Raw genomic sequence first — 12,042 nt, 5'->3', positions numbered from 1 at the left:
TGGAGAATTGTTTATTTCCATTTATACAACGTTTACATTCAATACAGGGTGCCATTTTACATTGTTTATTTATTTTTTTAGTATCAAGGCTGTAACATAAAGAAAGCCAGTTCTTACCACAAAGTTTGTGGCACAAACCATCTTTCAATCGCAAATATTGCAAAAAGGATTAATATATCCTCATTGTGAACGTTTAAGACAAATAGCAACACTTAAAACAACTTCCGAACTGGAAAAACTAATGTGGCAAGGTGCAGAAAGGTGTGCCCGGGCGGGATTCGATCCCCAGATCCCCGGGTTAGAGTCATACACTCTAACCAGTCAGCCAAAGGGACATCTCCTTGGCCAAGTAGCCAGGGCGCATAATCTATCGGGACATTGTGGATGCTCACACTAGCACATCTTCCTCCCTCTTTCCACAAGCACGTCCTCGTGCTCCCGCGCAGGGTGCCACAAACACTGCCACACTAATATCCGCGATAAACATCTGTTTAAGTACCGGAAGAGGTTATCTTTGCTTTCTGAATGTCCATATTGCTAGATATGCCGAGTTTTAGGGCGAAATCCTGGGGAATTTTGTCTAGAAATGCAATTACCTAACCGTGCGCGATCCCGCAGTGGCTAATCATTTTTTGGCAGCGAGTCAATTTATGGCACAACACCGGCTCGGGTTTCTCCTCCTCCTCCCTCTTTTCTTCTCCAACCTGTCGCTGGGCTGAGGCTCCATCACTTCCTAAATTGATTTTACTTGAACCTTCACTACCAAACAACTGTGAGATTTTAACACATGTGCCAGCATCAGCCTGAAGGGCCAGTTTCTTTTTTAGTCGAATTTTCTCCGCTTCTCCTTTCCGTTTTTTGTTCTCCATTTTCGTCTGTCTGTTTACTGAGATTCACAAACAACTGGCGGGTGCATCAGACCTGTGGCTATTGGTCCAGCCCAGAGTGTATTATGACCAATTGGCCAATCCACCAACTTTTACGAGGCGTTGCGTGGGGCGGCGCGGGCAAGTTGTCCGCAACAACTAGAGGCCAGGAAAAAAAAAAAAAAAAAAAAAAAAAACAGACACCGGCCCATAAAAGATGAAAGGGTCGGCCCAGCGGGCAGTTGCCCGCTATGCCCTATGGTCAGTCCAGCACTGCATCCCTCAGAGAGACCGGGTTTCCAGAACGCTTCAGTGGGAGGAAATCATCGCATGCGCGTGGTTCTGCACTGCGCTGCACTGCGAACCCCAGATCTTCAGCTCACTGTCCACCGGGGGCGCTCCGAGCCGCGCTGAACACAGTGTCCAGTATAAAGAGCTCTGATGTTCTGATGGGAATATTTTACCTCCGCGTGTGCGTTAACGATTAAAATGTCAGCTCATCCATGAGCATCCGTGTGCGTCGGGGTAATTTTTTCAAACCAAGCAACATCCTTGAGTTCATCTGTCAAAATAAACAGTCAAATGGAAATATATGTAACCTGCCGTTTAACTGTTTTGCCTTCCTGTGAAGATTGTTGCAAAGAGAAACAATTAAACTTGATTAACCCCAGAGCCACGCAGAGAACCATGCAGTGCGCATGCGGGAAGATTCCTCCCACTGAAGCGAGTGTTTTCCAAACCCTTTCTCTCAGAGAGACTTGTCACTTAGAAAATGTTCCCTGATGATGAAACTTTGGCTGAATAGCGCTTGTTCCTGGCAGGGGCGGCGTTAGGCCCGGCTACTTGGGCTGAAGCCCCGGATCTTTCATGATAAGCCCCGGATCTAAATCGCGGAAGTAACATGCAGTACCAAAGTCACACAGAGAGGGCGCAGCTGGCAGTAGTTTGTAAAGTCCCATTTAGTCGTCACACACACAGGTGTGTGGTGAAATTTATTCTCCGATTTTGACCCATCCCCTGAGTTGCAGACACACCGCGCTGAGTGTCAAGCAGGGAGGCATTGGGTCCCATTTTTCTCAAAATCTTTGGTATGACCCGACCAGGAGTCGAACCCCTGATCTCCCGATCTCAGGGCAGACACTGTACCACTAGGCTACTTAGTCAGTATACAGTTTACCTGAGACTGAAGAGAAGCCCTTCAGCAGCTGGCTTCTGCAGTCTCTGTCTGAAACTCATGAGTGAAGATGGATATAAGGACGTTTTTTTAGACCAAAAGTACAACGACAGAACCCCAGCTCTGATGAGACTGGTGTTGACTCAGGTTTGTGAGTCTTATTTGAAAATATTTGTTGTGCTGCTGGTTTGCCTAAAGTTAGCTTACTATCAGGTAAAGTTGTTGGAGAAAGAAAGGGAATATTCACTATCATCTCACACTAAACACTAACAGGAACAATACTCTGCCCTGAATATGCTGAATATGTAGCTTCAGATTAAACATTATGTGGTACAAGACAAATATATATGATGTTGACTAGTGCGTGTCACGTGTGTGCGCGCGCGTGTGTGTGCGCGCGCGTGTGTGTTAAGCCCCGGATCTTCTTCAGTCCTAAATCCGCCCCTGGTTCCTGGCTCCAATGTGGCGACACATCCAGGAGCCGTCTGAGGAGAAGCCCAGAATCTCACATCCTCTTCAGCTCATAAAGTGCCTATATGATTACGCACAAGCGTGACCGGTCAACCACCGCAGACCGGGTTGGACCTGTTCAGGTTTACGCAGACAATCTTTACATTTAGAATTGGCATACAGGTGTAAAATTAATGCAGTAAAATATAAAGCATTTTATTTAAATATCCATTTATTATTTTACAAGCACAGAGAGTTGCATCAGATGGATGGAAGAGCCGCATGCGGCTCCAGAGCCGCGGATTGCCGACCCCTGTGCTAGCCTACTTTATTGTCCCCAGCAATTTTTAAACCCCACTCAAGTGTATGGTTATTGTCCCCAGCAATTCTGACAACAAACTGACGCCCTTGGCTCTTTCTACCAATTCCGCTTTTCCCAGGATCTACCGATTTCCCTCTTTCCTATATCCCTTTCCTTACATTTGAGGTGATATTTTGAGATTTAAATAAAAACAGCCCTGACTACATAATTTCTCACGTTGTGAGTCATGCTTTGGTATATCAAGGCCTGGATCCTGGGTGACACCAATCCCTCCTACTGAGTGACATATTCAGATTCTATACTTAATTAGCCTATCGTGTCCCAAATTAGATCCTCTGCCTGCATTTTAACCTTTAATTTTCTTCTATTAGAACTTTCGAACATAATTGTATTTCAAGAACTGTTTCAATCAGTTGTGCACCGTGATGTAATGTGAGAAAGGATTTCTGGAAATGACCTTGTGATAAAGGGTTTTTGTTTTTTACTTGCAGTTTATTGTGTGAAATAGCAGCCTCTAGTGGCAAGTTAGAAGAAAGAGGTCTAATAATGAGTCATCTGATCTTCAAGATTAAACATCACTTTATATTCACTATAATAATAAAACAGAGATCAACCACGGTGTTTATACCCACTAAGTATCTGGCAAGTAGGGGAATCCTATTTATGTACAAAAACAATCATTAAAGTTTTTGATTTATTTAAGAATATCTTTTTAAAAATGTCAAAGTGAAAACTGCTTATAGGTTGGTTTGTTTTTCTCCACAGATAAACCAGATAAGACTGCTTTTGGCAGATTGGCCTTTTCCTGGCATCTCTGGCCTGCCTTCCCTCAGACCCCCCCCCCCCCCCCCCGAGAAATATTGACCTTTTACCCAGAGAGCTCCTATAGGAGCAGAGCAAGGGGGCAGTGAGCAGCAGAGCTGCCTGATTCGTGCAGGCGTTGGGACTGTGGTGAGGTGGCAGGCTGTACCGGCTCTGCATTGGCTCATAGGTGGAGCAGGAGGAGGGGACTTTGACAATGAATGTGCTGAGGACACATGTTTACAATGATGGGGGGACAGAGGAAGAATGGAGCAGCACAGGATCACCCAACAATGTGAGTCTCTTCCTGGAGTCTGTAAATTATGGAGGTAAGTGATGTTGATTCTCACATGTCTTTGGGTGTGTTGTTTCCTCCTGGTTTGCTGCTTCACTTGTGTTGGGTTGCTGTTGTCTGTGCTCATTGAAAGCTGAATTTAGCAGCAGGAAGTGTAATCTAACAACTTTTTTCCTTGCCTGATCAGAAACCTGGATAATTTAATTCTAAAAAGATTCCTGCAAATATTTCTCCCTCAACTAACCCTAACCCTCAACAGGAAGCAATTTCCTCTTATATGCAGAGTTGGGCGTGTGTAAACATGGCTGAACCGTAACAATTAAAATGTGCTTGTGTGTGTGAGCAGATTCTTTTGGAGATGGTGACTCATTTGGGCAGACGGACAGTCCAGGAAGCTAACAGAAGTCACTGCAGAGGAGAAGTGTTTAACACCAACATTACATGATCACTGCAGCTGATGACACGTTTTTCTGAACTTCCGTGTCCTATAACAAGTACAATACACCCCCTTTGTCCTCAACAAACTGATTCAGCTCTAGGACCAACTCTTTGGGTCACTCAGGGATGAGTTCGCTGCTAAAACCTTCACCTAAAGAGTCTATAGTTGGTGGCCAGCCGCCTCACAGGATGGCACCATCTGCTGTTGTCTTTGGCCCCCCATCTGCCCCCCCAGCTGTCTGGCCTCCACTAGACTTTGCCCTGGGTGCGCTTGCCTGCTGTGCAGCCTGTGTGTTCACCAACCCCCTGGAGGTTGTAAAGACCCGTCTGCAGCTTCAGGGAGAGCTTCGTGCTCGAGGGTCCTACCAGATACACTACAGGGGAGTCCTGCAGGCCCTCTGGGTGGTGGGCCGCACAGACGGGCTCCGGGGCCTACAGAAGGGCCTCTCAGTGGGACTCATCTACCAGGGTGTGATGAACGGGGTGAGGCTGGGCTCCTACTCCTGGTGTGAAGCTCTGGGCGTCACCTCTTTCCATGGAGGTAGTCTGCTGTCAGGGGCTGGGGCTGGAGCTCTTGGTGCCTTCATTGCTTCTCCTGCCTACCTGGTAAGTTCAACTTCAGACTTTTTATTGCATTGTTTCTATTAGTGGTTCCAGTTCAGTCATTCACCACTGTTGCTGTACAGGTAAAACTCAGGAAAAATATGGTGCAAAAGTCCAATTATGTCAGTAATCCATCTTAGACTGAGAGACCATCTAAAGGCTCAGGAACTCTTTGCAGGTGTTCTGGATTCATTAGCTGATCAGAATGTGACATTTTGAGTCTAGAATATTGAACCTTTTCTCAATATTCTAACTGTCTGAGATGTTCACTGTGGGGTTTTCATCAGCTGTAGCCATAATCATCACAGTTGCAACAAATAAAGGCTGAAACATCCGAATTTACGTGGAATGAGTCTGTCTAGTATGTTGTTTTCACCTTTCAAGTAGAATTACTGAAACAAACAAACTTAGCACAATTTTCTATTTTTAGTTTCACCTGCATTCCTGGTTTTGACTGATAGACTGATAATTAACCTCCAGCCTGTGAGCCCTTGCTCTGCGTTTTAAATCGTCCAAAGAAAAACTCTTAAAAATATATTTACATAAATCAAAGGTTTGGAAAACAACATGTGTGTGTCTACCATAAAAAAGTTGACCCAGTAAGCTCCCGTTCCTTACAAAACCCACCCATGCATCCACGTGGAACATTGTACAGAATGTTAGCCATTAAATCATTATCTGTCATATCCTGTCTGAGTCCAGTGGGTCCAAACCCAGCGGGCAGCCGGAACCCAGGAACTCTGCAGAATTCATCACCAGAGTAGGAACCACCAGTCAAACACTCGTTTGACAGGAACGGGAGCTTCTGTGCTGCACTCATCGCCACATACACACAACAGGAAGTGTCTACTTTTTATTCAAGGGTCACTTTTTGAAAAAATGTATGTATTTGGTGATTCCTTAATCTACAGTTGGATGTCAAAATAAGCTTTACTTGTCTGCATTGGTCCTGCAAAGAGTTCCTTTAAGAACTGTACTAAAAATAGAAACACCTGGCTGTGGGGGTCGTGTTAGAAAGCATTCCTTAAATACACGTTTAGCAATGATCACAGTAATGCGATGACTCACATGCGTGTCGGTTTCATTTTAAAGCAGGTCTGTAACGGTTTGGGTGCTCTAAAGATAAAATTGAAATGTATAAAGTACTGAAAAATATTAGGTTGCAGAAAAAGACCAAGGTTAAATTAAATGTTGTTCTGCGTCTGCATTTGGTCTGAAATTATCCCAAAATGTGATCTCAGTATACGTATTTATGAGACAAAACAATAATACTAAATTCACAGAGGTCCTATTATGGTATGGCCTGCGAACCAGTTGGTCTTTAATGAATGGGTTGTTGTTCCCTTCACCGGAGTACTACTGAGAAATGTCTTCTGGGATAATCCACAACCCTGCTGAAAGTGTTTTCTATAAACACGTTGTTGTTGTTGTTGCTCTGCCTCAAATGCCAGTCCGAGCATCCCGACCCAGCTACTGAAAGACGTGGTGTGAACACGTCCGTCTGCATTTAGGTCGCTGAGTTGATTCCCTGCTGCTGCATCCATAAATAAGTATCTCATGGATGCTTCTGGGCAGCAACCAAGACTAAAGAGTTCTTACCTCACTTCTAACTGTGAGAATGTTTCCATGGCTGGAGTGTGTTTGTTGTGTGACTATGGTGATCTCTAGCTGAGTTAGCGGGCATCCTTACATAACATCACCTGGCGTCTGACACAGGTACTCTCACTCGGCTCGGTGCGGACTACAACTGGGTGAAGGAAATAAAACTTTGTTTTCCTCCACAGGTAAAGACTCACCTGCAGGCTCAGGCGGTCAGTGCTATTGCAGTGGGTCACCAGCACAACCATCTGGTAAGAAAGATCATGCAGAGCTACATGACACACGTTTGATCAAGCGTTGAAAATGCATTGTCATCGTTCTAGAAAAGTGCAAATCGAGTCTTTATTTATCCACTCGTGGGGAAACGTGGAGCACAACAGCAGTTAAGGTCCAACTATAAAGCACAGTGTTACCGTACCACCCACCGTGTAGGATCAAAGTTGAGCCACCTTAAAAGAAGGATATAAACCGGAGTATAAAGGCGGTCTTAAAACCGCACAGTTCAGGTTACAGAAAACCGATCCCAGGTGCTCACCGGAGACACATTTACAGGAAACAACCTGAACCTTTCGCCAGGGGGAGGAGAACCAACTCCTCTAGGACTGTTCCAAAAGTTAGAGAGGATACCCGACCCGTAACCGGAGGGTTGCTGGTTTGCACCCCCTAAACTCTAGCAGTCGTTGCGTCCATGAGTAGGACACTTCACTCACCTTACCTGCTAGTGGTGGTCAGAGGGACTGGTGGTGTGTGTAGGGCAGCCTCGCTTTTGGGCTAGGGTTAGGATTGTGCCCCAGGGCAGCTGTGGCTGCAACGTAGTTCATCACCACCAGCATGTGAATGTGTGTGTGAATGGATGACTGTAGTGTAAAGCGCTTTGGAGTCCTGTGACTCAGAAAAGCGCTACACAACTGCACGGTTGAACCCCGATTATTTAACTAGCCCTTGTTTTCCTTGTCAGGTGGGCTTTATTTCTCACAGGCAGGTGGCCGTTCTAAGCAATAAAACTAAACATTAAAACTGTGTCAATAAAAGATCTTTAAAATAAAATCATCAGTGTTCTATCGAACACTCTGCAACCCTCTCCTGCAGATTGGGACTGCATGTTGGTCAAAGTGTAGTTAATTGACAATGATCGTTCTCAAGTATTGCCGTCCGTTCTTCCTTCTTCTGTGTCATAAAGCATCAGATATCTTTATTGGTTGATGGTTACGTGCTGATTGGCCAGCCGGTTCAGCAGGCCTGTCGATGCTGTTGAGGCAGAAGGTGGAGTAGCATTTCTTTAGACCACGGGTGTCAAACTCATTTTAGCTAAGGGGCCACATTGAGGGAAATCTAGTCCCAAGTGGGCCGGACCGGTAAAAAAAAAAATCAGATTGTTTTTTTTGTTTTGTTTTAATACAATCAATATAAAACAAGGCTGGAGCCTGAGGACAGTGTAGTACAAGTACAACACCTGAAGTGTACTTGAAAATTTGAAAAAACTAAAAAAATCAATAAATTTAAAAACATTCCTTAGTGATTCAAAGAGCTTACAGATCACATTGCAAGATCAGTTTCATGCAGCACTTAAAGTATATTTGACTCATTTTACTTTACATCTTTTAGCTTTCACCAGAACATCAATATCAGAAGTCACATCCTGAGTGGCGGCCAACTTCAGGATGTGATTCAAGTTCTTGTGTGAGCCTTGAGCGCAGCTTTGTTTTATTTATACTCATTACAGAGGAAACTTGCTCACAAAGATACGCTTATTTTCACTCTACATTGTAAAGTATGAAAATAAAGTTTACACAACCATCTCGCGGGCCGGACTTAACCCGCTTGTGGGCCGGATCTGGCCCGCGGGCCGCATATTTGACACCCCTGCTTTAGACCGTCCCTGTAACAGGCTTGGTTCTGATGGTAGCAGACAATCAGCCAAGCAAAAACCTGCAGTGTTTTTTCTTCTCACAACTGTTCTTTTTAACGCAAACCCACAGTTAAAGCTGAATATTCCCCCTTCTATTTAAGTTAAAGTATACAATCTTCACTAAAAACTGAAACTAGCCTTTACCCTGCAGATGCAGTGGTGAGCTCTGGTCAGACATGTTTCTGAGGTTGTGCATGAACATCCCACTCAATATTCTCCATGCTTTTATTGTATTACAAACAAATGAAATCCTGAAGCCTTTTCAGTTCTACTTTAGAGCAAAACTGCAATGAATATACTCACTTTATGTGCGTCCCACCACTGATGAATGCTTTATTTTGGAGGAATTCTGTGCTGTGCAAATGTCTTGAGTCATCCCTTATTTATCTTTACAGGTGAAAGTAGAAAATTTAAGTACGGTGCATTCATTAATTTATTTCAGTAATTTCAGTAACAAGGGCAGCTACCGTGCTGAAGCACACACACAGAGACAATTTCATTTATTTATTATTGTCCTGCTGTCCCTGGCTCCTGCCGTCTACAGCAGTCCAGTTTTCTCATCTCAGTCTTCCGGCGCCTCCTATCGTACGTGCCAGCACGCCGCCACATTCTTAGACTGAGAGACCACCTAAAGGCTCAGGAACCTCTTGCAGGTGTTTAGGATTCATTAGCTGATCAGTGTGTGACACAATGTTGAATCTTTTCACAATATTCTGATTGTCTGAGGTTTTGAATGGAGGGTTTTCATCAGCTGTAGCCATAGTCGTCACAATAATAACAAATAAAGGCTGAAATATCTGGTTTTGCATGTAATGAGACTGACTCATAGATTAGTTTTACAGTTTAAACTGGATTACTGAAATAAATGAACTTTTGCACAATGTTTACATTTTTAGAATTTCACCTGCATGTTGCTTCTGAGCATCCAGATTTTACTTGTAATCACCTAAATATGTCTTGATGGATGTTTATAACATTTCTGAAGGTCTTTCTAAATTTTTTTGGGGAACAAAAAGTAACAGAAACACAATTTGTTCATTTCTTCTAGATAAATCTATAAAAGTATATTGAAAAACAACACAGAACAGTATTTAGTCCCAACAATCTAATTATTATAGTTCTGAGCTAAAAACCAGTTCAAGTGCAGATGAGGAGCTACTCAGAAACTTTACAGGACTAACATTTCTTCTTTTATACTCCACTTTTGATGCAGCAGAAGCATAAAATACACCCCTGATGCTCAGGTACAAAGACTGGACAGAGAACGAGTTGAAGGTTGAATTTGGAACAATTTAATAAAAAGCTATGTTTAAAAAAACACCACCTTCACGGAGCATTTAGAGGTGTGCAGAATGAAGGTTCAGCATTTCCTTTAAAAGCTATATATCAATAAAAAAAATAATCAAATATTTATTTTGACGGGCATGACACTGGGTTTATGTTTACAACTACCAGCCAGTAGAGGGCACTGTTGCAGGTTGCCAAACATTCAGCTTGGCATGGCGGGGATGGCCCTGTGGAAAATGGAGGTCAAGTCAAGCAGCTGCTTCTGAGCCCAGAAGATGCCGTTGTCCTTCTCAGATGAGGAGCGACCATCAAAGTTCTGAAACCAGAGTGAAGCCTACTGCAGATGGACCCAAATAAAAGTTTTCATGTGTTCACAATGAACCTGGTATCCCAACAGCTGGAAAACTTGTCCTGTTGCTTCAACTACAACCTTCCCACGCTAGATGTTGCTTTGGTGTTCGTGTTCCTCATTCCATCCATTCATCCATCCATTTTCTGAACCCACTTGTCCACGTAGGGTCGCGGGGGGGAGCTGGTGCCTATCTCCAGCGGTCAATGGGCAATCAGGCGGGGTACACCTTGAACAGGTTGCCAGTCCATCGCAGATGTTCCTCATTCAATCTTTAAAAAGCAGCCAAAGTCCCCCCCCCCCAAAAAAAAGTTGAAGTCCCTTCTGAAGAACTGGTGAGAATACCAGAAAGTCTGGCTGCTTGGGAGCAAAAAGAGTTTTAACACAGAGCCGTAATCATGTTGTGTAGCTGACTATATGCAGACTGGTGAATACAATCGAGCATGAAGTTACTGCTTAAACTCCTTTTGGAATAATGCATCTTCTTTTATTTCTTTTCACCACAGGGAGTGTCTGATGCCTTTGTCTCCATCTACAGACGAGATGGCTTAACTGGTCTTTGGAGGGGGGTGAATGGAGCGGTTCCTCGAGTCACAGTGGGATCAGCTGCTCAACTGGCAACCTTCACCTCAGCCAAGGACTGGGTGTCACACTCTCAGGTAGCTCCGGTAAACCCAACTAATCAGCTGACAACATGTGCTGACCTGTGTGTGTGTGTGTGTGTGTGTGTGTGTGTGTGTGTGTGTGTGTAGTGGTTCAGCTCCAACAGGTGGCTCACGGCGCTGATAGCCGCCGCGGTCAGTGGAGTTGCTGTGGCCATCACCATGACGCCGTTTGATGTCATCAGCACGCGCCTCTACAACCAGCCAGTGGATGAGCTTCGAAGGGTGAGTTTCGTCAAAGCAGTCCCCATCTTGCATCGGGTGATGAGGTCACAGCGTTGGGTTTGTTTGCTGTGCAGGGGCGCCTGTACCAGGGATTTTCTGACTGCATGCTGAAAGTGTGCCAAGCTGAGGGTCCGCTGGGATTATATAAAGGCATGGGCCCTGTTTTCCTGCGACTGGCCCCTCACACCGTGCTCAGCATGCTGTTCTGGGATCTGATGAGGCAACAGGCTGTCAAAGACCTCTAGAGCCAGACTAAAGTACTAGAGATCTGTGCCTGGAGCGACGACTCCTCTACTGATGCAGAAAACATCCTCTGGACATTTTTCTTTCACACACTCAGACACTGGTACCACTTAAAGCTCGACCTGTTGTTTTACCAATAGTTTTTATATCTATTGTGTTAAAACTCAAACACCGGAAGTGTTTCCAGAGGTAAGATCAGTTTGTTCCTTGAGCTAAGTTAGTGATGGCTTCATATGCGACTTCCTTCTGGAAACTGTCCTTCTGTTCAGGGAAACTTGTTCTGAAGAACTTAGCCTCAGTCTTTGATTCACATCTGGTTAAACACCCGAAAGTTGCAGATCAAGTTTAGCTTATTTAAAAAACTGCAAAGCGTAGATTTTGGTTTTTGTTTGTCGGGCTGAGAGCATCTCAGCCGGGAGCCTTGACGAGAGGAAGTTGGAAACCGGAGGAGCGTGTTCTAATGACTCATCTTTGAGTTGTTTTTCATTTTTAAAACCAAGGAAAAACTGCTGCTTTTTTGTGTTTTTATGGGTGACTCTACTTGCCTTGTCATTTCTTTGTAACAAAAGAAATATGTATTTTTAAATTTTATTCACTGCAGCTGTGGAGCCACATTGATTTGAGGCCTTTGTTACAGCTTATCAGGGGATTTAGGATTTTTAACTATAAATCATCAAAATAAAGATGGTTTTTGTAAAAACAATTTTGTTCTCTGCTCCATTATTTAATTTTTTTTTATTTTGGCAGCACCGTGGATGTAACTTCTAAAATATGTGAACAAACTAAAAAAGGATTAAAAAAAAATCTAATGACTTAAAA

General features: G+C 44.0%; 1 protein-coding gene across 1 annotated transcript; it reads left to right on the top strand.

Moving 5' to 3' along the window:
• Positions 1 to 3,783: 3,783 nt before the first annotated feature.
• Positions 3,784 to 11,926, top strand: slc25a34 (solute carrier family 25 member 34). Its single transcript, XM_015974415.3, has 6 exons — positions 3,784 to 3,942; positions 4,255 to 4,952; positions 6,734 to 6,799; positions 10,600 to 10,752; positions 10,846 to 10,980; positions 11,055 to 11,926. The coding sequence occupies exons 2-6, from the start codon at positions 4,473 to 4,475 to the stop codon at positions 11,223 to 11,225; spliced, it is 1,005 nt and encodes a 334-aa protein (XP_015829901.3). The 5' UTR covers positions 3,784 to 3,942; positions 4,255 to 4,472; the 3' UTR covers positions 11,226 to 11,926.
• Positions 11,927 to 12,042: the final 116 nt, after the last annotated feature.

The sequence above is a fragment of the Nothobranchius furzeri genome, chromosome 3 (genome assembly GCF_043380555.1).
Source record: "Nothobranchius furzeri strain GRZ-AD chromosome 3, NfurGRZ-RIMD1, whole genome shotgun sequence".
Taxonomy (NCBI): Eukaryota; Metazoa; Chordata; class Actinopteri; order Cyprinodontiformes; family Nothobranchiidae; genus Nothobranchius; species Nothobranchius furzeri.
This window is presented reverse-complemented; position numbering and strand designations above follow the sequence as displayed.

Coding starts and splice junctions, on each gene's coding strand:
- slc25a34 (XM_015974415.3), top strand. CDS start 4,473: ATGAGTTCGCTGCTAAAACCTTCACCTAAAGAGTCTATAGTTGGTGGC. Junction 6,800..10,599: donor GTCACCAGCACAACCATCTG/GTAAGAAAGATC, acceptor TTTTCACCACAG/GGAGTGTCTGATGCCTTTGT. Junction 10,981..11,054: donor CAGTGGATGAGCTTCGAAGG/GTGAGTTTCGTC, acceptor TTTGCTGTGCAG/GGGCGCCTGTACCAGGGATT.